The 26,785-nt window shown below is 36.8% G+C and overlaps 1 protein-coding gene across 3 annotated transcripts; it reads left to right on the plus strand.

The window, feature by feature from the left end:
* Positions 1–677: 677 nt before the first annotated feature.
* Api5 (apoptosis inhibitor 5) lies at positions 678–24,057 on the plus strand. Of its 3 annotated transcripts, none has more exons than XM_074044642.1 (14): positions 678–893; positions 5,702–5,863; positions 6,932–7,025; positions 7,518–7,583; positions 8,423–8,574; positions 9,571–9,777; positions 10,416–10,520; positions 11,719–11,808; positions 12,900–13,081; positions 13,910–14,003; positions 14,441–14,497; positions 17,085–17,161; positions 17,650–17,786; positions 22,010–24,057. In XM_074044642.1, the coding sequence occupies exons 1-14, from the start codon at positions 825–827 to the stop codon at positions 22,090–22,092; spliced, it is 1,575 nt and encodes a 524-aa protein (XP_073900743.1). In that variant the 5' UTR covers positions 678–824; the 3' UTR covers positions 22,093–24,057. The 3 variants fall into 3 exon arrangements, with proteins under 3 accessions (XP_073900743.1, XP_073900744.1, XP_073900745.1); XM_074044643.1 differs by having other exon boundaries at positions 22,015–24,057; XM_074044644.1 differs by lacking the exon at positions 22,010–24,057 and adding an exon at positions 21,149–21,993.
* The last annotated feature ends 2,728 nt before the right edge of the window (positions 24,058–26,785 follow it).

Here is a 26,785-nt window from a genome sequence, read left to right on the forward strand (position 1 = left end):
TTTTTGTTACATAAATGTTTTCCTTTTTTATCTGCCTTGCAACTTCCGTTTTTAGAATCTAAACTTGTACCTTAAAAACGCTTATTAATAAGCATATGTGGTTTCATTTATCACGGTCTTGGATGTTAGACACCTAATGACCCCAATTCTTTACATTCACAGAGGGCAAAGATAACCAACTTCCAGCAGGCTAAATTGGACACCACTTGCTTGGCTTGGTGGACATAGAGGTTTTGTGGTTGCTGTTGCGGTGGTGATGGTGGTTTATCCGCATTTGAATACTTTTACCAACAGCCCCATTTCTCCCATATTGCCACACATTCATCCTAACTTCTTTGAACAAGAAAAAAATGGAGTTTGGGAGTTCTCATATATCTTGCACTTCGAACCTCTCATTCTATTTCTTTCCCTATAGGATCACTTTTTCTGGCAAATTTAAGATCTTTTAAGGGCAGAAAAGCAAATATCTTGGTATTTTTTCCCTAGCCGGGGTCAAAACCTCCCAGTCAGCTACAATCTGAAAAAAACCGTGAGCTGATTTAATCACTCCTGGCGCTTTTTGCACCTCCGACCCTTAGAGGGCAATAAAACTCCAGTTGGCGGTTTGGCTTCCACTGAAGACCGCTCCCGACGCGGCCTTACGTAGACGCGCGTCCTTACGTAGACGTTGGGGCGGGGCCTTCCCGTGCGCGGTGACTGGTGGCGGCACTGGCGGCAGCTGGAGGCGTAATAGTGCGGGTCGTGGCTTTGGAGAAGTTCCGAGGCGGCGGTGGCGCCGGCGACGACTTCGACAGTAGGAGCGGGCCTCGGGCTTGTCGCTCACTATGCCGACGGTGGAGGAGCTTTACCGCAACTATGGCATTCTAGCCGATGCCACGGAGCAAGTGAGCCAGGTGGGTCCCCGAGCGGCCTGCAGGGCCCGGCGCTCCGCGGCCTCTGAGACGCTGTCCGCCGCGCTCCCCGGGCCGGGCGGGGGTGCTGCTTTGCCCTGCCGCGCGCGGGAGCTCCCAGCCCATCCGGGCTATTTGGCCCGGGTGGACACGCCTCTCGGGAATGTAGACCCGGGCATCCCCGGGGAGAGTGTGGGCCCCCGGCTCCCGAGCTCCTGTGTCCTCCTCGGCCAGTGTTTTCTCATCGTGGCGTTTCCTGACTTTGTCCCTTCGGGTATAGACTTCTTTTAAGTCTTTCTCGATGGAATTTAGTCCCACAGATTAAGTTGGAAAGTTTTCCTTAAGAGGTCAAAAATGTCCTTTTTTGGAGGCACAAAGTTGCTATTAACTCAGGGAGAATGCCTGGGAGGCAGAAGCTTGTGAAGAAGGAGGACCCTTCCATCCAGACTTTGAATGAGAACCGCGCATCAGTCGCAGGAGGCACAGATAAAAAGATTCGTCCTCTCCTGGGATGTGCATTTTAGTGAGGCAGAACAGTGAGACTTCAGAGAAATCAAGATAGGTTCGATTTTGTTCATAAAAAGTGTTAGAAAGTAACACGAGGCTGTAGAGCGGCAATGGAGAGGGGGAGGATGCAGCTCCAAATAAGAGTGGTCTGGGAAGGACTCTGTCCATAGAATCCTAATTCATTGTACTATAGTACATTGAACTTGAGCTGATAGGTGGTCAGGTGGATGTGTTGTTGGGGAAAAGAACCAGGCTCTCCTGGAAGCGATCTTCATTGCTCTAGAAGACCCATTTCTTTTCAGTGCTTAGAACCTTTGATGATCCTGCTTACACACCTCATAGAGTAGAAAGTGGAAGATCCTGAAGTCTGATAACATTAGCAGAGACTTGGAAGACCTCTTTGGTCCCTTTTCTTGGATGTGTGTAATTCAAGTACAACCTTCCTGAGCTGGAGGAAGAAGGGGTTAGGAATTATGTTGGAGCCTTACTGTATGTAGCTTAACCTAGAACTGTGAATGTCCCAGCTTCAAGAATCAAATGCTTTTCCTTCCCTCTTTATTTCCATGTTAGTACAGAATTTTATTGTTACCAGAAATATGTGCTGATGGTAGATGTGTTTAGAGTGTGTTAGGTCAGTTGTAAAGGAGGAATTTCCTGTCCTTTTAAGACAAGATGGAAAAAATTCTAGTCAATCATAGTTCGAATTTGTAGTTGTTCCTAGAAAGAACTAGTGGTGCAGAGACTCTCCATCATGTAATTAGTTTATGATTGAGTTGGGGAAGAGTGTAGCAGATTGTTGTACCTAAATTTGATTTTGTTGCACATCACCCAGAGAGGTTGGAGCCAGAATCATGATTCCCAACCAGTTTGTAGCTCTTGTCTGTAATTCCTGCATTTGGAGGCTAAGGCAGGAGAATCAGAAGTTCGAGGCTAGCCTGAGCTACCGAGGGAGATTCTGACTTTCCTTTCCCCCAAAAAAATTTTTGGTACTTAATTTTACATTATGTATCAAAGAAACCTTACAAGTTTAAAAAACTATATCAAATATTGTTAAGGGACTGGCAGTTAGACTGATCTGAGATCTATGTAATGCCTAAGCTTGGATTTCTCCTCTTGGTCTCCTAACCATTGAAAACATTGGCTCCTCAAGGTGGAAGTGTATGGACTTTACTCACTTGTAGTTCATGAAATATTCTTTTACTAGCTTTATTTTGTGCGATTAAAGTCAAGTTCACAATGCCTCAAAAATGTGTGAAAGTGTTAACCTACTTTAATTTTCTAAAGGTTTTCTAATTGAGTCTGAGGAAGAAAGTGCTTATAGTTTGGCTTAGTCTTTCTCTCTTTCTCTTTCTCTTCTCTTTTCTTTTCTTCCTTTTCTGCTTATGTCTACTTGGGTTGAATCCAGGGCCTCTTGACTTTCTAAACAAGCTGTCTACCACTGAGTTGCATCCTGGCCCCACTATCTCCTACTTGAGAAATATATTTGTTGAAACTACATCCTTCTCTAAAATAATATTGTGTTTCTTAGAGGCTGCAGACTGGATCCAGACATGGCTTTACTACCACATCATTGACTGTTTATGCATATTGATTGTGTTTTGACAATCACTACTATAATTTTTTGTGTAGGATATATCTAATGAATGTTGATCAAATTATACTTTAATTGTTACTTAAAAGTATCTTGGGGGTTTCTTTAGAGATCAGCTTTATTAATTAAATATTAAAAACACATCCAAATGCTCTTTTAGAAATTCATTAAAAGTATATAAACCCTTTGAGGGAGAAAGAAATCAGTACTATGTATTCTTTGGAATATTTTGCTGCAATAACAATCCTCCTTGTACTAAGTCACTATCACTCTGGGTTTTTTTTTTTTCCTGTTTTAACAATCATAAGTAAAAACTATTGTACTTTGAGATTCTCTCTTTTTTAAAAAATTTTATTTTATCATTTTTACATTTACTTACATGTAAAAACACACACACACACACACACACACACACACTTACGTGTGTTTTGGCCACACACACACCCCCTAAACCCTTCTACCCTCTTGAGTTTATTTTGCATTATATAAAGGGTAACTAGTCTATTAGTAATAGTTGCTAAATTACTTGAGGAAACTGATGCCTGCTGGTGGTAGAAACTTTGATTTCTTGTTTAAATATACTGAAATGTATTAAATTTTCAAGGGTCTTTCTGTGGAGCCTGTGTTTCAGACTTAAATTTTACCTTTGAAGGTCTGACAAGGTTTTCCTTTTTTTTCTTTTGTTAAGTAAATTCTAAGAACCTGAATTTGAATGACTCCAATTGAAGAACCTTGGAAATTAGGCAAAGATCATGACTGTAGAGCCAGCAGAACTGTGTTTGGGTCCTATACCTGCTATGTAACTTTTAGCATGGCACTGGACAAATTATTTCACTTGCATGAACCTCAGTTTTCCCATCAGAAAAAATACAGGTATAATACCTATAGTCAGGCTTGTGGATCCTGGTAGACTTTCAATAATATTCCTAATGATTCCTTTTTGTGCGAATTTTTTTCTTGTTTGTTAAAAGCAGCAGCAGTTCATTGAATTGTAAGTAATGTAAGGTGTTTCTTTAAGTGACTTGAAAAATAAAAGTTTAAGTTTCAGTTAAAGGAGATTAGATTTTTGATAACTATCACACTGTTCAAAACCAGTTTTGGTTTTTTTTTTTTTTGGTGATGCTGGGGTTTGAACTCATGATTTCATACTACCACTTGAGCCACACCTCCAGCCCTCAAAACCAGTTTTACGAAGTCTGTTTAAAAGCTCTGAAACAAACCACAGGAATGTAAAGTAGAAAAATCAGCCATGATTTTTGAGTCTTTGCACTGAAAAATGTATAATTGTAATTAATAACTCCTCAAGACTGATGTTGCATCTGCATTTCGTGAGGAAGCTAATCATATTTGAAGAAATTTTTGTTAGGAGTTATTCTGTTTAGTATATTAATATCTTGGCATTCTGCTTTATTTTTTTTTCCACTCAACACAGTTTTGTCCATAAAAATAATTGTTATAAAATTTGGTAATTCTATAATACATAGGATGTTTATTAGTCATTCCCATCCTTTTTTGTAAGGCAGGATCTGTCTGTATAGCTCAGGCTGACCTGGAACTCACTGTATCGCTCAGTCTGGCCCTTGAACTCACAATTCTCAATCCTCCTGCCTCTGTCTCGTCTCCAAGTGCTGGAATTACAAGTATGCACAGTTATTTGCATCTTGAGGGCATGAAGTAAGCTATCTGAAGGTCTTAGAGCATTCCTTATACAGAGTGAACACTGTTGTATCCACATTTGGTATCAAGATTATAGTTTTTCAGAGTTTTCTTATTTATTGAAAGTTGTGTTCATATGTGCACAGAGAAGATGTATGTGTGGTCTTACTCTGTATGTATTACTGTTACTTGCCAGCTTGACCGGTGCCACTTCATACAAGGACTGGCTTGAGGAAACTGTAAGGAGGATTGGGGATTCGTTGAGTCTTCTCATTATTGAACATCTGAGAAAGAGCACTTAAGAATTTTTTTTAAAGAAAGCAAATGAATTTTTGGGGAGGAGTATTACTCAGGGTTTTGTGCCTGCTAAACAAGCATTCTAGTACTTGAAACATGTCTGCAGTCCTGAATAATTATTTAAATATGTGACATTAGAACTGGTGTTAATCCAAAATTGGTTGACTATGTAGAATAAATTGTTACTTTTTCATATTCTAAAATAGGCAAAATTAACTGTGCTTCCTAACTTTCCTGAACTTGCTTGATTTCCCCCACCTTCTTCAAGATGCTAATTGGAAACAGGTATTCTTTTTGGGGGGGTATTGACAGAGGGCCTGCCTCAGCCTCTCAAGTGCTGAGATTACAGGCATTTGACATCAGGCCTGGCAACAAGTACATTATTATAATTAAGTAAACAACACAATTCTTTGAGAATTGTGCAGTATTCGTTAGTACGTTAAGCACAGCATAGTCACAAGGCTAGAGTTAGTGATCTCTAGAATGAAGAAGTATTGGCACATTACCTTATTTGCTTTTTCCACTTAAAATTAGAATCATCTTTCCCTCTTCCTCAATTAAAGAAAATGGAGTTGGAGATAGAAAAGAAATAGAGCAGAAAGATAGGTGTCCAATTTAAGCAGTAAAACTCCAAAAATAAGTATTACTTCTTATGCTTTATCAAAAAAATTTAAAGCAGACTTGACATATTTGTTAGTTTTCTACTTAGCTTCTTATCCTTTAAAATTGTGTTTCTTTTCTGCTTCATTCTTTCTTTCAGCATAAAGATGCCTATCAAGTGATATTAGATGGTGTGAAAGGTGGTACCAAGGAAAAACGATTGGCAGCTCAGTTTATTCCGAAATTCTTTAAGCATTTTCCAGAATTGGCTGATTCTGCTATCAACGCACAGTTAGACCTCTGTGAGGATGAAGATGTGTCAGTAAGTTTATGTTTGGCACCTTTTTAGCAAGCTTTCAAATTTTTCTGTATGTGGGTAATGTAATCAAAGTAGTAACCATATCAGCCCACAATAAAATATCACAATATGGTTTGACATTGCACCATACTTAGGCTTAAATCTTTTATTTGTGAAAAATGCATGTAATTACAAAATGCTTTGTTTTCCTTATCCGTTAACTACTGTTAAAAATGAGTTGTGGCTCACATCTTCCTCCTAGATTATTACTAATATTGTATGTGAAATTAGGCTGTTAGTATAGCTTTAAACACCCATCTATGTTTTGCATGGAAGAAAAATAATTTATCACTGTAATGATTACATATGATTACTAAAATAAGAAGAAATCATTTCTCCCTGAAATAGAATTAATCATTAACATTTGTGGCTGCTAATACCGTTTTCTTAGAATTTTCCAACTGTTAGCTCCTGGCTTTTCAATTGAAGTCAGTGAATCACAACATTTCATGCAGAATTTGCGGGATATAAACCCTGTACATTTTTTTCATGTAAAACCTAGTAAGTTAAGATCAGTATTTGACATTAATCATAGCTGTAAGTATTATATTAAGTTGTCAACACTAAAAATTTTAAAATAGTTCCATGATATGACATCTTTCTAAAGAAATACTGCCCAGGAGCCTAACAGTTGTATATAAGTAGTACACAAACATTTGTTTGTAATCTGATGTCTGTTCCAGTACAGTGTTTAACATTCCCTTTCCACTATATTTTGCCTTACTTACTCTGAAACTTGAATACTAAATTAGCCAGGCAGTCCGACAGTCCCAGCTACTCAGGAGAATGAGGCAGGAGGATCATTTGACCAGCCTGGGCAACGTAGTGAGAGCCTATCTCCAAAAACAAAAAATGGGGAGGGGGCAAATTACTTCTTAAACTGCTGATGATCTCTTATTTTTTATGTTTTTGCAACTTATATTCTCCAAATTATGGTTTCTCTGTGGTTTTGGTTTTCTTTAAAAGCTGGGTCTGTTGTTGTGTTTAAAGGCGATAGTATTTGGTTAATGTTTTCTTTGCATTTGTGCCCAGATTCGACGCCAAGCAATTAAAGAGCTGCCTCAGTTTGCCACGGGAGAAAATCTTCCCCGGGTGGCAGATATACTCACCCAGCTTTTACAGACAGGTAAAGTTTATTATTACCTTTTCATCTAAATAGAACTTCTTTTGAAATAGTGACTGTTTTTAATTTTCTTTTGCATTGGAGGCAGGTGCTAAAGGTCCTACCTCTAACAGAGGTTAAACTTCTTTTCTTCATTCAGTAGTACAAAACTTAATGACTTCTGATTCTGTGATTGTTAGTGTTTTATTTTTAATTCTGTTTATAATGGCATATGACTGGATTCTCTTGGAAATTTTAATGCATCATAATTTTTCCTCATTATTCTATAGTGAGATCATTGTACCATCTTCACATAAAAATTTTACAGGCATGCCAGATCAGTTTCTCTATCCTTATAAGGAGGATTTATCTTTTTGATACTTAACAGAATTGCTTAGGTATAAGTTTCCTGTTACATAATCTATGAAAAACTATGTTGAATCTTAAATTTGATAAAAACACAGAGGGTATTTTAAATTTATAATATATTCATTGTGCTACCTTTTCTCTATTCAGATGACTCTGCAGAATTTAACTTAGTGAACAATGCCCTGTTAAGTATATTTAAGATGGATGCAAAAGGTAAGGCTAGTTCTTATCTGAATTGCACTTTCCGTCTTAAAAAAAAAATCTGGGAGCTTGGCCTTACTCATTAAGAATAAAGTCTGGGGTTTTACCTGGGGATCCTTTCATAAAAGTTGTGGTATTTTGACAAAAAGCCTCCCTAACTCTTAAGAAATCTGGCTTTTCAGTAGAAATAGTTATAAAAACATCAGGTTTTTTCCCTTAGAAACATGTTGGAAAACTCCTTTTACCACTTTGAAAAGAAATTCTTCCAAAATACCTGGGTTTTATTATTAATGATATGAAAGGGAAGTCACATTCAAACTGAGTCTATCCAAGAAGAAAACATGTGATCAGTCTTTTGGTTGAGGCTATAGAAATTTCAAACTGACTTTGGCTTGGTGTGGTGGTTCACACCTGCAATCCCAGCTACTTAGGAAGGCAGTGATCAGAATTGTGGTTCAAGGCCAGCCCCACATCTCAACAAACAAACCAGATGTGGTGGCATGTGCCTTTAATTCCAGCTACGAAGGAGGAATAAGTAAGAGGATCCTCATGATCAGTGGCCAGACCCTACGAAAAGGGAAACCATATCTGAAAAATTGCCTAAAGCCAAAAGAACTAAAGGCATGGCTCAAGTGGTAGAGCCCCTAACAAGTTCAAGGCCGTAAATTCAGACCCCAGTGCCACCAAAAGGAAAGGGAGGGAGGGAAGGAGGAAGGAAGGAAATTTCAGACTAACTTTAACCAGTATTTATGGTATTCGGGTGTTTATTAACTTGAGAAGAAATACTTGAATTTACTTAAAAAATTTCTTTATATAATTGACTTGTTGCAGACAGCGATTTTGTTTTGCAGGAACTTTAGGTGGCTTGTTTAGCCAAATACTTCAAGGAGAAGACATTGTTAGAGAACGTGCAATAAAATTCCTTTCTACAAAACTTAAGACTTTACCAGATGAAGTCTTAACAAAGGAAGTAGAGGAGCTTATACTAACAGAATCCAAAAAGGTACATTTCAGTCATCATGTAGTAGAAATTCTCTATAGCAGTAGAACATCTCTGAAATTGGCAGTATTCATTAATGCTGTATGTTTCTTATGTATAAAATGACACATTCATTCCATTAGAACCACATAGAACTTCAGGTTTTTCTCAGATTGTATTTAGCACTTGGTCATTCATAATGTTGAGCTAGTGTATTAATTTAATGGGATGTAATCACATTTAAGTCTTTCCTAGTGTTACTGCCAAAATTTCTGTATCCTTTAGGACTGTACAAGTTGCCTACTTCAGGAATCCTACTTTTCTCTCCTATGTTATGCTGTTCCATTTCAAAATGAAATTTTACACTGAAACAGTTTATCTTTTCATCACTATAAACTCATCAGGGTGTTAAATAATGCTTATATTTTGTGCTCCAAGTATCTAGGGTGCATCACTTTTCCCTCATTTTAAAGTGCCAAGTTTGGGAATACCACTCAAGATTTCTTCAGTGAGAAAGGAGTAGCTTTCTAGCTAGGAATATCAAAATATCTTACCTATGCCCCAGCTAGTAATCTCATGATGGCAAGTTCCTTTGGTCAGTGAACACAAATGTTTAGACCCACTGATAGGAAAGACGTGCATAGTATCCTACTTGTGTACGATTACCATATTGTAAATGAAGCTACTTAATTGTAGGAAACCAAATACTGCTTAACAGTCTGCTATAGAATTTCTGGATTTTTTTTTTTAAAGCACCTACTTAAATTTCTTTTTTAACCATTCTGTGAAATTTTGATGCCACAGATACACTGTATGTCTGAGCTTTGTACATAAGAAAGTAAAATTTTCTAAGAATCAGTTTTGCCTCTTTGGATATTCTGAAACTAGAAGCTGTCTTTTCATCAGAATTTCAGAACCATTAATATCAGGCTGACTTTAGTAATTGAAATAAATTAGCTACTCTTCAATATTGATCTTTTCCATTCAAATGTAGTATTATTGTGAGTTGTCACTTTCCAGGTCCTAGAAGATGTTACTGGTGAAGAATTTGTTCTGTTCATGAAGATACTATCTGGATTAAAAAGTTTACAAACAGTGAGTGGAAGACAGCAGCTGGTAGAGTTGGTGGCGGAACAGGCCGACCTGGAACAGACCTTCAATCCCTCAGATCCCGACTGCGTGGATAGGCTCTTACAGTGCACTCGGCAGGCAGTACCCCTCTTCTCTGTGAGCTCTTTGTTTTATACACATAGCTGGTATTTTGATTACTTTATTAGCTATGTCTCTTTCCATGGATACTTACTTGTGCTTTCTCCTCAAACTTTTCCATAAAAGTATTCTTAGTACAATGGAATAAATATTTACTTTATGGAGACAGGGATGGGATTTGTAAGACCCCAAGGCAGCAAGAAATTTTTTTAGTCTTACATAGAGACTTTTTAAAAGTCGTGAGTACTTTGTATTCTGTGTCTGGCTTTGTGTTTCCCTTGGCTGTGAGTCTTCTGGGATGTGTATATGTTAGTTTGGAAAACATAAAGGATCTGTTCTTTTTAAAAAATGTGTAATGTGAAAATCTAACAATGAAATACCCCTAAATTTGACTTGAGAATCATGTGTAGATGCCCCAGTGCTCCAGGTGACTTTGGAAAAAACATACATTGTCTATTGAAGTTATTTCTGGGGTAGCCTGGTGTGCTCATTATGCTGTATTTGGAGTTGCAGTACTTTGTGCTATGGTGCTTAGTTAACACTTCACAAAGACTTTCTACTACAATATTTGAGAAAATATTTCTCTCTCTCTCTCTCTCTCTCTCTCTCTCTCTCTGAGACAACTGAGTGTTCATTGATTCTTTTGTTTTTTCCAGAAAAATGTCCATTCTACAAGGTTTGTGACTTACTTCTGTGAGCAGGTTCTCCCTAACCTCAGTACCTTGACTACCCCAGTGGAGGGGCTAGATATACAGTTAGAGGTAAGAGAAAATTCCTCCATTCAGCACTGAAAAAACATGCCCATATTTTAACAAAGATGTGAACCACTGACATAGATCTAATTTCTAAGGGGTAATTTAAACGTCTGATAATGGCTAGCTGATAATCCCCAAGGTCAGGATTAATTGCATAGGACTGATTTATGGATTCAACTATAGTTTGTTGTTGTGGGAAAGCACAGCCTCATAAATTTCTTTATAGTCATTCTGTACCCTTGAAAACTTAGTTTTTTTAAATTTTCCTTTTATTTATGCATTGGCTGTACTGGGATTTGAACACAGGGCTTCATGCTATTTGAATGACTATTGTTTGAGTGACTCTTCTGGCTCCTGAACCTTAGTATTTTTAAATAAGGTGTTTAATTCATGACAGTTACCGTATCTCTCATAACTTACAGAACCAGACTTAAAGTAAATTAGCACAAAATGTCCTTTGTTCCTGATCATCCAATGAAATTGATTATTCTCCTGCCTTGAATCTCAACTGTAATGTACATATACATTTTTATAACATCTATTATACTCTGCATTTTTTATCACCCTACATTTAACCTGATTCATAACTACCCTCAGAATCTAGTACAGAGGCTTTTTCCCAAGAGGACCTGATGACTACTGAATTAGACTGAAAGTGCCATTTCCTTCATAGTCCTCTGGGACAGACTCAGTATGCACTGAAACAACAGTTTGCTTCAAATGTTTGGGCTAGGGACTTCATACTGGGATTGGAGGAAGCAGGGATGAACAGAATATTGGCAACTGCCAGTATTTTGAGTTAGTATCTAGAGACTAAGTTTAATAACAAATGAAGTCCATCTTAAATGCTAGTTATTCTTTGCTGCTGAGAAATCTTTCTCAGTGTCTCTATAGCACAGCTAAATTAGTAAACACAGTTACCAGTTTTGTCCTGTAATTAGCATTATCATTATTAACCTTTAGCAGAAAGTGACATGTATTCTTTTCCTTACTTCTCACAGATATATTGGAAATCAAGATCTGGGTTTTAGAGTCACTCTGCCACTCACACTGTGACTTTGCTAAGTCACTTAATCTCTAGGCTGCATCATAAGATTTTTTTTTTCCAGTTCAAATATATAATTCTGTAAAAGCGTAATTAAAAATAAAGCCTTACATAGGACATCACTCGAAAGTAGTAGTAATAGTAAATTGTGTGTTTTAGGTGTTAAAATTGTTGGCGGAGATGAGTTCATTTTGTGGTGACATGGAGAAGCTAGAAACAAATTTACGAAAACTATTTGATAAATTATTGGTAAGAACTTTTTCTTTGCTTAATGGTGTAGTCAGTTTAGCTCCCTAAAGATAAAGTTAGTATTAATTTCTAGAGGACAGAGAACCAACTTTTGAATTTTAAACAATAATTTTAGATGTGTTAGCTGCTCAGGCCACGTTACCTGAGCATATGTTTTCTTACATATCTGTTCTGGTCTTGCAATTTCTTCTGTTGATGCTTTGCATAAATATCATATAGGATTTAGAAAGATCTTTCTCTTATTCCCATATTAAAATAATTTTATATCTGTGAAAAATTAAGGTTAACTTCTGATTGTGTGAAGAAGTCTCAAAACTGAAGTTAGCATTGCAAAAGGTCATTTGTTCCAGGCCACCAAGTAAGTAGCTGCCTAAGGCCAAGAAGCTTTAGCAACCAGGAAATAAAGTCCATCACTGAAGTTGTAATTGTGGAGAAATAGGCCATCTGATAAAATCATTATCAGCATCACTGGGTGACTTTATTTGAACTGACACAGCAATAAGCCATAGGCCCTTTAGCATGAGTTGAGTCATCTACCTTCTGCTGCTCATCCAGACCTGTAATACCTATTTGAATGCCTTTTGTTCATACTTCCAATGTAAAAAGATCAGTGCTTAAAACAACAAGAAGTAGTGCTCAGAAAAGAATTTTGGACTCATTAAGAGCATCAACTTTTTTTTTTTTTTTTTTTTTTGGGGGGTGGTACTGGGGTTTGAACTCAGGGCCCTACACTGACTAGGCAATGCCCTCAGCAGTGCACTTGAGCCATGCCCCCAAGAGCATCAACTTTTGATCTTAAACGTAGGTCCAATCCTGATTTTGAACTTTAATGCCTGTATCTGTTGTAAGTGCCTAATGTTAGCTGTCTTCATTTTCATTATTAGTAGTCACAGCTATAACATAGGCTAATAAGGAGAGCTGACATGCTAGAGCATTGACCCATTAGGTAAAAGAAATAACCGCAGTTTCTGTTTTTGATAGCCTTTAATGCTCCATGTATTAAAAGCATGACTTACAATAATTACTTGAGTGTCTGTTTATAATTAGAGTGTTTAGAACAGATTGCAAACTTCTCTATTTCCATCTCTTAGGAGTACATGCCTCTCCCTCCAGAAGAAGCAGAAAACGGGGAGAATGCTGGTAATGAAGAACCCAAGCTGCAGTTCAGTTATGTGGAATGTTTGTTGTACAGTTTTCACCAGTTGGGCCGAAAACTTCCAGATTTCTTAACAGCCAAACTGAATGCAGAAAAGCTCAAAGATTTCAAAATCAGGTGATATATGAATGAGGTGGCAAAGGTGATGGATCTTGAAGCTCTCTGGGTTTTGTTTTTGTTTTACAAGTGCATTCTCCCCACCCTACCTCATGTACTGGTTCGGAATGGAAGGTCCAGAGAACACATGTGTGTAAATATGACAGGTGTGACATTACAAACCCATGGGAGAAGTGAACTTTCAAATGGATTCTGACTCTCCTCACTTGTTTTTGATCTTGGGCAGGTTTCCCAGCTTTAACCTCCCAAATTTCCTTCATCTGTTAAATTTGAATGATAATAGAGATGTGGGAATTAAAGCTTTTAGCATAATGTCTGGCACATTGTTAGTACTTGGTACCTGTAGCCACTACTGTTAATAATAGTCTACAGTGTTACTGGAGGAACGGTGTTAGAGAAATGAATATCTTCATAGAGACATTTATGGAATTATTCCATTAACAAATTAACATTTTATAGTTTGAAATGCTGAGCCACATTGTCATTTATTACTGCTTTCTACTATGCCTAGGGAAGTGATTTAATATTTAATGAAATAGCCAGGCATAGTGGCACACATCTATAGTCTTAGCTACTCAGGAAGATGAGGTGGGAGATCACAAGAGTTCAAGTCCAGTCTGAGCAACACAGCAAGACTCCATCTCAATAACAACAACAAAAATATTTGATGAAATACTTAATCAGAAATAGGCAGCCTGAGATATTACTCTCTTAATTTACTAGTCATAACAATTGTATGTACTGAGGATCCTTTTGCTATGGAAGATTGTTTGAGTTTAAGAACAAAATTGAAGTGATGTATTGCTAATTAAATATTTTTTCATTTAGGCTGCAGTACTTTGCACGGGGCCTTCAGGTTTATATCAGACAACTTCGCTTGGCTCTCCAGGGTAAAACAGGCGAGGCCTTAAAAACAGAAGAGGTAAGAATATTGTCCCACATCTTATAAATTGCCAAATCCATATCAAGCTATTTGGATGTGTGTTGGGATTTTTGGCTTTCCCTGATCTCACCTAATTTAATCAGTCTTCATCCCAGTTCTAATGAAATACTTGAATTTTCATTATGTCTTCTTGTAACTTAAACTGATTTCTTTTGAAATAACTGCTGTGTGCATCTATCCCTATTACATTTTTCAGGTAAATTGTGGATGACACTTTAGTGTTCTAAACCTGTTCAGGAAACATGATTTGCTTCCTTTGCTAGCTCTAGATTTGTGTAGAGTCAAGAAATAGGAATATAATTATCTATAGATTTAAACCAAGGAATTCTCTAACTATAGAAAATGATTTTGAAAAAGGTTTAATCTAGGTAAGCGATTGGCATTTTAATTATTTTTTCTTTTTGTTTTTTTTGCAGAACAAGATTAAAGTTGTTGCATTGAAAATAACAAACAATATCAATGTTTTAATCAAGGTAAGACTTTTCCTTCTTTAATTAACCCTCCCAGCTAGCTGGAAAGTTAGGGCAAAAAGTTTTGTATCTGTTTTTAGGTTTGTAATGGTAGTGTTTAAATGAGAGATGCCATTTCATTCCTATATTTGCCCTTTTGAAACTTTATACTTTTTACACCAGTGACATTTTTGCAGCTATCGTAGTCTTAAGTGTTTTATTTAAAAGTTTTGCAGAAGATAACAAGAGGCATAAATTCGTGTAAGTTTTTATTGAAATGTGAGATTTGATTTTATTTAAACTAGTGATACAAGTCTGTGTTGAAAATGGTACATTAAAAATATTGTAAACTTAACAAATGCTATAACCTAATGCATGAACATGCGAAAATTTCCTCTTCACGAAACCATTAAGTGATGTAAGGTGACTTGTATTAAGTACAAATATGAGAAACAGGTGGATAGGATCAGCAGCCTGTGTGTAGGGTGACTTGCCAGGAAATTCTGAAATATTTTTTAAATTGAGTAGAAATATGTGACATGATCAATTCTTTTGTTTTAGGGAAAGCACAGAAAAAAACAGTTGTACTTTGGACCATCCTTCATTTTTCACAGTCCTGAGGGTTTTTTGTTTGTTTGTTTTTAACCCCCCCTCCCACCGATCGCCATTCCTGGAATAGTTTCAACATATCTGATTTTTTCATTTATATACATGTGCACATATATTTCCACCTTATTCACTCACCTACACCCTTTCCTTATATCCTCCCCCCTCCCACTAGAGTACCAACTCCCAGACAGGACCTGTTTACCTTCCTGTTCTCTTCTTTTTTCTCTTTTTAAAAGATAGCTACATAGGGAATTTCCTTCTGACATTTCCATGTACAGATGTAAGATGGCCCAAATTGGTTCATCTCCTCTATTTTTCTTCTTTCTACCTTAGTCCCCTTCTTACGGTGATTTCAGCAGGTTTAAAAATTCTGTATTCATTGTTGAGTTTCTAACTAGGCAGATGCATCTAATTCCACAGTTTACTTTCATGCTTATTTTCATGAATTCCTAAACTGTACTCCACTTCTTATGGTCACGTGAGATTTAAGATGTTTAAAACTGAAGTCTTAACCTCCTCTTCATGTGTCCTTTTTCTCAGCTAATACATTACCATGTACTAAATCCTTCCAGTTAGAAACCTCAAGGTTTTTAATTCAAATAATACTATATTGGCCAATTCCCTGAATTAATCTGCTATACTGGACTTCTGTTTTATGTAGATGATGTTTTTTAGTATACTCATTTAACTGGGGAGAAGAAAAAAGTTTACTTTCTATCCAGCATGGTGGTACATACCTATAATCCTAGCACTTGGGAGGTGGGGACAGGACCAGTGGATTGCAAGTTCTGGACCAGCCTGAACTACCTAGCAAGTTCCAGACCAGCTGAGGCTACATAGTGAGATCCTGTATCAAACCAAAAAAAAAGTTTGCTTTTATTGAATTCTAACTGTATACAGCAATTAAAGAAAAGATAGTAAGAACTATTTGATAAAATACTAAGAATGGATATGTTTAGTAATCCATTCATCGTTTTGAAGCTATTATGAGGTAAGATTATTTCAGCTCTGGATTGTTTTAATGTTTAAAATCAGCAGACTTCTGCATTCTTACCCTATATTTACAAAAAAAAGTAAATAAGTAAATAAAATTAAAAAAACCATACTGGGCTGGTGGAGTGGCTCAAATGGTAGAGTGCCTGCCTACCAAGCATGAAGCCCTGAGTTCAAACCCCAGTACCGCCAAAAACAAAACAACCAACAAGTAAATAAATAAATAAAAACTGTATATTCATAGTTTGGTATTTAAAACTTACGAGGTTTTCTTTTATTGATAACTTAATAGATATTTGAGGAGGATTAACCAGGCCTTTAGCTTTGTTCTAATTTGAGCCACTTGAAAATTTGAAAATCAAATACATTACTGTGTTTTCCTTAAAGTACCACAGTGACAGCATTTGTGCAAAAGCAAAGCCTAGTAGCTTTGTTTATTAAAATTGGTAAATATTGACGTTTGATCCTGAAATTTTAAATGGCATTTGGAAAAAAAATTAGCTGTAGTTTAAGTAATGTTCACAAAATTATGTTAGTGGAGTAATCAATGACTGGTAACAAAATTACCAGTCCTTTTTGCTTTTGCAGTTGTATGTGGGTCCCTATTTTAATCACCAACACAAAAACAAGGAGGAGGCCAGGTGTAGTGAAAGGCTATAATCACAGCTACTGGGAGGATAGAGGCAGGAGGAACAGTTTGAAGCCAGCCTGACAAAGTTATCTATCCCCTATCTCAAAAACAGATGAGCTGGGGAGGGCATGCCTTAAGTAGTAGAGCACTTGCCAAGCATACTTAAGGCCCTGGGTTCAATCCCCAGTACTGCAAAAAGAGATAAATTTAAGTATACTCTTTCAAAACTAAGTCTTTTTTTTTTTTTTCCTTTGTGGTGGTATTAAACCCAGAGCCTCACAAAATTAGTCTTTAAGATGTGTTTTCCTGCTTCCTACTCTCATCACTCCCTGCCACCAACACATGCCTAAGAAATTGTGTCTGATTTTGTCTCTCTAGGATCTTTTCCACATTCCTCCTTCTTATAAGAGCACTGTCACATTATCCTGGAAACCTGTACAGAAGGTTGAGATGGGGTAAGAAGTATATTTAAAAAGGATTTGAAAGTTGCCAAAATCTGAATTCAGTTTTCACTTACACGAGGGTATACTGTTAATTAAATGATTCTCAAGAAAATGTTAAAATATGGCTATTAGAAGCACTACTTAAAATACAAAACCTAATTCCAGTATTTGTTGAATAAACCGGTAGACTATAACCCTGGAACTTTCAGCTTGTTTATATGCCTGTAGCATAAATAGACTTTTGCAACAGTTTTATAAAATGAATCACTTGCATGTTAGTCTCTGAAACTACACATTTCATATTGTTTTAAAGCCTTATAAATGCCTCTGACAATGTTCATATAACCAAGTCCTGGTTAATTTGATGGCATGAAACAGCATTTTGTATTTTCTAATGTGACTGCCCTCTTTAGGTTGTCTTGATACATAAGTTATAAATGTATTGATAGCTTCTGGCATAATAGAATTTTTTTTAATTACTATTCTTCCTACTATTATAGGCAAAAGAGAACCAGTGAAGATACAACTTCAAGTTCACCACCCAAGAAATCTCCAGCAGGACCAAAAAGGGATGCCAGGCAGATTTATAATCCTCCCAGTGGGAAGTACAGCAGCAATTTGGGCAACTTTAATTATGGTGAGCGTTTCCGTTTGGGTACAAGCAATACGAGAGATTAGATAGAAATTAGATTTGCTTGATTTTCATTGTTAATTATATATAGTATCATAGTTCTGTCAAGTGACTTTCCTGAGTTAGCTTGGGAACTAGAGCTGTTGGGGAAATAATTTATCCTATTTCTCTTAACTCTTGTGAGCTCCCTGAACACTTAGCATGCTGCTTGTATTCAGAGGAAACAATAGAAACAAAAGAAAGGAACTTGGCATGAACCATACCTTCCTTATTCTCCCAGTTCCAGCTTTTAGGCAAAGCATTCTGTGCTTTCTCCCTTAGGGATGGATATTGCTTCTGGCAGATGTGGTATTAATGATCTTTCTTGAATCTTGTCATCCTGTTGCTTGCTCTCCCATTTTCTGTAGCTAAATGAAATGGAGAAGTCATAGAAATGGAATCAGATAGTCAAGCATCCTCTGGCAGAGAAGATGTTCTATTGTAGTCTCTCCCTTTGCCCAGAGTGCTATCCTCCTGTCACTGTTTCTTACTGTGCCTTGGCTAGAGCTTTCCTGCTAGATCATTCTCTGCCAGGGCTATTGAGTCAGAAGTGAAAATCATCTCTCATTCCTTTTTCCCTCATGGATCCCTTTTTAAAAAAAAAAAAAAAAAGGGCAGAAATACCAGCTCAGTTCCTTATCTTGCTTAGGAAAAGAAAGTTTAATACTACTGGCAACCAAACATGTTTGTGGTTGGTATTGATTGCCAATAAGAATTAATTCTGCAGTATTTACTTTTTAAAAAGTGCATTCTGAGCCATATACTCTCTGTTCTAAGGTGAGATAATTGTGACATCCTGTAAATTCTTCCTACAATGCCTGAGTTCCTCTGTCTGAGCAAACAGATTAGAGAGTGCCAGTTTTAGACTGAGAAATGAACCCTTCTATTCAAATCAGTTATTTTACATATCACTTTAAGAAATATCTCTGAACTCTTTTACTGGTATATCAGTGTGTAAATATACATCTCTTCACTTTTTTTTAATCCAAAAAGTAAGGATAATAGTTTTTACGAGCTTCAAGTATTTATGAAGAGGCTTTATTCCCATTTCTGCCCACTTTTATCCTGTTATACTAAATTTCTTCCCTACAAAACTTTACTATCATTTTCATTATTATTTTTTTAAAAAGAATATTTATGAAAGCATTTCTTAAATGGAAAGAATTCTGTGTTACTTCATTGCACTTTGTAACTTGTATAATGTGATATCTAACAGTACTATATTAAAATCAACAATTAGATACTAGAAGAATGTGACTTAAATGAAAGTAATCAAGAGCTTTGGCATTACCTAAAAGAATTCTTTTCTTTTTCACTTCATATTCCTTTTCAGCTAGCTGGGCAGGTCAGTTACTCTGAGTCTCCACAAGGATCTGTCCTACAAAATTCATTTTCTTCTGGATAGAAGGTAGAAAAGAGGTGAAAAAAATGTAACATCTTAGATAGTATGCAATTTTTAAGATTGTCAATGTAAGTGGTTTTACTAAACACAAAAATCCAGGTGTAACAACATCAAGTGTTTCAGTAGTCTTCAAAGTAATAAAAGGGCGACATAACATGGAAAAGCAAACTAAACTCTGATTCTTCTTTTGGAAAGTATGGACAAATCCTTCCAGTATTTTACATATGGATGTTTAATAACATCAGGTTATAGGTATTCTCACAAAAATAATTTGAAGAGTTTTCTTGACTTCACTTTACCCAACCTTTCTCAGTATCTAATTTTATCATTTTACTAACCACTGTCTTTGATTTTCTTTTTCTTTACAAAAATTATATTGGTTCCCACAAATTAGCTCACTTTTCAGGGTGCGTTTTCAATCAAGTTATTTATAAGCACATGCCCATCCTTAGTTTTGTTCTCGGAACAGTGTTCTCTGATAACCCAGGAATGCTAAATACTCTCCACTCTGTGATTTGTGTCATCTTTAGCCCTTCTAGAATATGAGGATTATTATTAAAGTATAATTTTAACTGAGAGTTGAAGTGTTTTTCCAAAGTTCGTAATGGGGCTGGTCATGTAGCTCGGTGGTAGAGTATTTACCTAGATATGTGAGGCCTTAGGTTCAATATCTGGCATCACCAAAGAAAAGAAAAGGGAAAAAAAGTTAATGTGAATTTTAAACCACTGAAAAGATCATAAAAATGCAGAACAGTCCTTTAGGATGAGGCCATTCAAGAAAGAGAATTTGGTGAATCCCTCCCTATACTATAGAAGTAGCTGAATCTGTTGTAGAGCAAAAAGAAATAGCCAATATAGAAAAGATAACTACATCAAATTATACCTTCACATAGTGTTTAGTATTCTTCATATTAAAATTGGAAAAAAAAACTGTAAGGGTAGATATTAGTAGTCTGTTAACATATATATAGCTAATAATGCTATGAATTAGTTTGCTGAGTTTTTTGATTGTTAAAAAAGGGAAATGATGAAGACTCTTAGCTGGAAGTATAGGTCAGTAATAGAACCCTTGCCTAGCATGCATGAAGCCCTGGGTTTGATCCTAAGCCTGAAAAGAAAAGTTGTACACTTTTAAAATGCATACATTTTTTTTCTTTTGCAATACTGGAAATTGAACTCGGGGCCTTGCACTTGCTAGACAAGCGCTGTAACTCCTTGACCCACACCTCCAGCCCTCATGAACTTTGAATGAAAAAGTAGTTTTAGCATTGTCACTTTGAATGTATTCTCTAGGGTAGTAAACATGATGACTTCATTTTTAAATGATTTGCATATCAGTCCACTAATAAAAATGAGTCATGGCACAAGAGGTGACTTTGAGTTAGGTTCCACTGAATCACACAGAAAAACATGGGCTAGGAAAAGGTCTAGTTAGTTTTCTAACTAACTGGTTTTCAGAGTTAAGTTACTTTTCCATCTGGAAAAAAAAATAAAGACATCAAAACATCACCTATTAACCAATAATGGCAAAAAAGAAAAATGAATTGCAAAATTGACTTAGAATATTTTTTAAGCCACCAAGATTGTGAATCAGAAAGAATAAAACTAATTTCTTTTTATTGCTGCTAACAAGATAGTTGCAGTGAGGAAGTTTGAAAGTTCAGTGAAGGTCAGGTACCAGTGGTTCACACCTATAATTCTATACTCAGGATGCAGAGATCAGGAGGAGCATGGTTCACAACCAGCCCCAGGGCAATGGTTCCTAAGGACCCTATCTCGAAGAAACCCATCACAAAAAATGGGCTGACAGAGTGGCTCAAGCAGTAAGAGTGTCTGCCTAACCAGCATGAGGCCCTGGGACAGCATACCAGGTCCTAGCTAATGATTGAGATGGGGGGGTCTCACAAATTTTTTTTTTCTGTCCCAGCTGGCCTATGATCCTCCAATCTTAGCCTCTCAAGTAGCGAGGACTACAGGATTGAGCCACTGTGCCTGACTTCACTCAGTTTTTTTCACTGGAAGAACACCTATGAGGAATATTTCTCTGGAGCTATAAAAGTGACTAACCAAAGCCAAAAATTACTTCCTTAGCACTCGGGAGGCTAAGGCAGGAGAATTTCAAGTTTGAGGCCAACCTGGGCTACACAGTGAGACCCTGTCTACAAAAAAAAAAGTGACTGACCAATGGATCAAAGACTCTTGTTTTATCATGTGATTCAAGTAGCTTTGTTTTTCAGCAAAAGATAAGTGTGATTTACACCGGAACTCAAACACTTGACACAGATACCTTCTTGATAGCATGGAGGTTCACACGGCTGATAAAGCAGTGAAAAAAAAGTCAGCATTTGTATCCTTTGTATCCTATGCTTATATGAGTCCAAGTTAAATATTGTGATAAAACAAAAGAAATTGTCTATTAAGTTACATTTTTTTAGTCAGGTCTAATTTTTCAAAATTGATCATTGATAGTTTTAAGTTTTTTATATTTATAGCACTAACCAAAAGCGTAGACATGTAGTTTAACTAATTCTTTGGTGGTGATAGGCACCAACTAACAAGTGTAGTTATAACATTGTCACCTTGAAATAACTTTGTTAATGGGATACATTTACTTGAGCATGTACTATGAAAGTCTTTGGCACCTTGACATATGTCCTTCAGTATAAATGTTTGTCCTGATTTCATGTATTTCTTTTTATAAGGCCTGCTACTTTCTGAGCTATAAAGTGTATTTCCTTTCTGTTTGCTGTCCTGAGCAAGTCCTAAACCCTTGTTCGCTTTTTCGTAGAGCAGAGAGGAGCCTTCAGGGGAAGTAGAGGTGGCCGAGGTTGGGGAACACGAGGAAATCGTAGTCGAGGAAGACTCTACTGAATAAGACATACATTCTTCATCATTGTCATGAGCTTAATATACTTAAATTCTACTACTCATTGGATTGCCGGGGATGCCCCTATAAAAGGACTGCTGCCTTCAGCTAAAAACTTAATGTTCTTTATACCTTTGTATGTATGATCTACTTTTGTAACAGACCAGGTTGTGTCCAAGGTAAAAACCACAATAATATTTTTGGATGCTTTGTCTGCAATCTTGACTTGTTTTTGCAATATCCTCATTATTCAGACTTCATATTGTGAACCTTATACTTTTAAACATCTTCATAATTTGTTATTGACAGTTGAGTCTGAAAGGTAATGAAATTCAGTCTAGTTCTGTTTGGTAAAGATCATCAGTTTTGGAAGGTTACTGATTTCCTCTCCCCTCTTCGTGTTTTGCCCAATAGATGGAGAAGAGTAATGGTCAATCTTATTATATTTTCATTGTTTCTTTTTAATAAAGCTGCTAGGCAGTGCTGCAGCATTCCCACCTAGTGTCATAAAAATAAAATACCAGCTTTCTTAAAACATAGACATGACAGTTCATTTTTAGGAGGAAGTAAGTTGCTTTGCACTCCTTACTTCACTCTTCTCCGTATATTGGGATATACCTTTTGAATATGCGATCTTAATATTTAAATAGAAATGCATATGTATATATGCATGCTGTGAAACTTGAGTACACAACCAATCAATATTTTAAATTCCAGGAACGGGTAGTCTTTGACACGGTAATTGTCCTTTTTGAGGCTGAATCCATTATTGACTTGTTATCCAGGTTTTTACTCCCAGTAGAGAGGAATTTTGAGTCAGTTGCACTTACTTGATTATTGTTATTTAAACCTAAAAAAAAACAAAGGCTGTATTTTCAGAGACAGATTTGGAGATGCTTGTTGGTGAAATACAGCCAGATCTGATGTACATACAGGTTTCTACCGGATGAGATAGTATAATTTAGGATTTGGAGATTTAATAACCAGGGCTACCCAGGAAAAAGTGTCTTGATAACATAATACCAATAAGTAAGGGATGCTCTCTCAGTTTGCTTTTGCCACTTTCAAGATTTTAACTTCTCAGGTTATTAATCAGATTATTGTATAAGTTAGCTAATAGAGACCTTAGATTAAACAACAGATGGGAGGTTTGTGGAGTGTCTAATGTCATGGGCATTTTTAGTAGCATAGACCCTTTGCTCCGCATTTGAATGTTGCATATATTTTTGTTCCACAGTTAATCTTCCCTTCCCAGATTTGCTATTCAAATCAAATGCCCAAAAGACTTTTCTAGTAGTTTGGTGTGTTTTATGAGGAATAGTTTGTGATTCCAACATAGGTGTCTTCATTACCATTACTCTACACTGGGAAAAAGCAAAACCCCTTTGTTAGAATTACTGCACGTTTGTGGGAAAGACATTTCTAAAAGGCTAGAATGATACAAGTGAGCCAAGAAGTTGGTCAGCTTGACTATGGAGTGGTGGCAATAATCTCTAAACATTCCAAAAGACTAAGCTGAACCTAAGCTCCCTTGGAATCTGAACACACATAGGAACATGGAATTATCACTTGAAAATTGTGACAAGCAGTTCTGGACCTCTGAGGTAGATTGGCCACTGGCCTAAAGCCATTTCAAGTACAGAAACTGTCGGGACTACAGCTACATAAATTTGAACATCAAGTGTAATTTTTCCTTTTTCATTTTTTAAGCATGCTTGTAAACTCAGCTGAGCAGAAATGACTTGACTTTCTCAAGTCTGATACTGAGCTGTGTTCCTTCCCTTACTACTTTCTTGTTTGCTTTCCCTTTCCTAAGGCAATAGTGCACAACTGAGGGGTTTTTGCTTCAAAATTTTAAATGAAAAATTTCATGCCATGGATATTTTTCTTTTGCAAGACACCTGTTTATCACTTTGTTTAAATGTAAATGTTCCCTTATGCTTTTGAAATAAATTTCCTTTTGTAATTTTGTTTTGTGTCTTGATGTGTTATAACTTCAGATTCTTGATTACTTATTAACATTGATTGACCACTTTTTATGTACCAAGCAGTGTGTTAGACCCTGGAAAAAATACAAGGATGGACCAGACGGTGCTCTGCCTTCAAGGAATTTAGTCTTGATACAGTCTTGCAAATTATCTGATTTGATTTTTATAAGCTAATATCTCTTGGGGAAAAAAAAAAGATTTGATTCTTTTTGTTAAACATCAGTCAGACACAGTGGAGCACACTTGTAATCCCAGCACTTGGGAAGCTGAGCCAGTCATATGGCTTAAACACTATCTACATACTGAAAACTGCCAAATTTTACCTCCATTATTTCTTGCCTAGGGTTGCATAATCTCCTAATCTACACAATCAGTTCTAAACACAACAGCAAAGAGACATCTACTCTTCTACTTGAAGCTGTTCAGTGAGTCCCCATTTCAGAATCAGAATAAAAAATACTACCAATGTTTTTAATTTCTGACATTGGCTGCTATTCTGCCTGTTGATTACATTGACCCAGCCAGTTAGCTTCATACAGATCAGCCAAGATACCCTCCTGAATTAGAGCCTTTGCACTGCCTATCCCCTTTAGCCACTCATCCTTATATCCACATATTTTCCATCTCTTTAAGGCCCTCAGAAGTATCTTACTTAATGTTATAATGCCCCTTTCAGCACCAAGACTCCAGATCCCACTCACCCTACTGTATGTTCTCTGTAGTATCCACCAACTTTATTGTTTATTCTGTTCTCCCCCTGCTAGAATATAATGTGGCTAAAATGCCACAACAGTAATGATTTTAGCATTTTGTTCACTTACAGTCTCAATATTTAGAATAACACTTTGTACATAGTCAAGTTGATGGCACTGTTTGGGGCTGGTGACATAGTTGATGAAGACAGGCAAACGAGTTTACATTTTATTATGCAAAGTTGACAAGCCAACGTCAGAGTAGTAAGTGCTGTGAGGACACAGCATTCTAATGTGTTATAAAGAGTGAGCATAGAAAAAATGGCCAGAAAAAGCCTCAGGAATTACTTTGAGCTGAGACCTGCATGATGACATTGAGCCATCTCTTTAAAGACCTCAAGGAAAAAGTACTTGAAATGAACAGAATCCATGAGATGCTTAGCTTTTAACAATGCCAGGCTGTGCTAGAGAATGAGCTATCTCAAAGTTCTTGAGTTCCTAATCGCTACTCCAGAATGCCTAAATTCCCAAAATTGCACTCAATAACTCAAAAAACACCATGCTCATTTTGATTTTTGGGGAGAGGTGTGGAATATAATTCATCTAGCTAAGATTCATCCTTCAGGTCAAACTAGGTTTCACTCTGCCTGGGAATCCTTTCCTATCAGGTTAGTCAGTACCTCTGTGCTCCCTCAGCTTTCAGCTCTCCTGTCTCCATCTTAGAAATTAGAGAAAGACCTCACATCAGGGCCGGGTGGGCAGAAAAACAAGAGCAGTGAGATTTCATTCAAATAAGTTTGATAGAAACTAAGACAAACTAATGAAATCTAGTGTATCAGGAAAAACTTAAATAATGATGGCTTTATTCCTGGAAGTTACAGATTTATTCCTTAAAGCCACAAGCAAGATCCGAGAAAACTGGTCATCAAAGGGCTGAACTGAGCATAAGCATAGGTGGCTCACACCTGTAATCCTACCTACTCAGGAGGCAGAGATAGGAGTGTCATAGTCAGAAGCCAGCCCAGACAAATAGCTCAGGAGAACCTATCTCAAAAAAGCCCATCACAAAAAAAGGACTGGTGGAGTGGCTCAAGGTGTAGGACCTTAGTTCAAACCCCAGTATCACCAAAAAGAAAGAAAATACAGTTAATACTAGAAACGATGGGAGACAAAGTGTAGCTCGAATAATACATACAATTCTGGTGTATATAAGTAGTAAAGGAATAGAGAGGCAAATAAAAAATGAGGAATTGGTACTCCTATGAGGGAAAACTAAAGTCCTGTCAAGTGATTAAAAAAAAAAAAAACACAAACTCATGAAGGGTTTAGATAGAGTGAATTTGAATTTTATAAAATCAGTATATTTAATCAAGTATATATGAGGGGGGAAAAAAAAACAGGGATTGAGATTGGATATAATCTTTAGCTACTTACAGATTAGCCACAGCAGTTATTACAGAGACTGTCTTCCTAAGTGTAATAACAGCTGCAGGGCCTTTGGATAAATTAATGGCTGGTCAGTATAAATCAAAATTGTTTTAAGGATGACCATCATGCCATCCTCAGGACAACCTTGCTGTCATTGTGAGTCAGAATTCTGGACTCACTGGACACTTGGTCTCCTCTATAGTAGTTCTCATGCTTCAGACTGATCTATTTTACAAACTATTTCTAAATGAAATTAATACACTTAGGTATCTCTACCTCCCTTCCGAAAATCCTCTTCCCTTTCTTGATGCTGCTGGGGCAAAACACATGTATAGATTTTCCATAACCAGATCCCTCCTAAATCCACCCTGTTACCCCCACACACACCAACTTAAAATTGCTTAGGATTTAACTGTATGTCTTAGACTGCCAGTAATTCCTTCCATTACTGCTTGGGCTTGCTGTCCCAAGATGAGTCTTATTTCCATGCTGCCTTGAATCTGACTTAGCTATATTACTTTGTTTGACTGAAAGAAAGCAGAAGTGATGTTTTGCCAGTTTAGGGCCTGACCCTCAGGTATCCTGGCAGC

This window comes from Castor canadensis, chromosome 1 (genome assembly GCF_047511655.1).
Source record: "Castor canadensis chromosome 1, mCasCan1.hap1v2, whole genome shotgun sequence".
NCBI classification, from domain to species: Eukaryota; Metazoa; Chordata; class Mammalia; order Rodentia; family Castoridae; genus Castor; species Castor canadensis.

Excerpts from the sequence above, each read along its gene's own strand:
- Api5 (XM_074044642.1), top strand. The coding sequence starts at position 825 with ATGCCGACGGTGGAGGAGCTTTACCGCAACTATGGCATTCTAGCCGAT. Across the intron at positions 11,809-12,899 it reads AACTATTTGATAAATTATTG|GAGTACATGCCTCTCCCTCC; the intron begins GTAAGAACTTTT and ends TCCATCTCTTAG. Across the intron at positions 14,004-14,440 it reads AGGCCTTAAAAACAGAAGAG|AACAAGATTAAAGTTGTTGC; the intron begins GTAAGAATATTG and ends TTTTTTTTGCAG.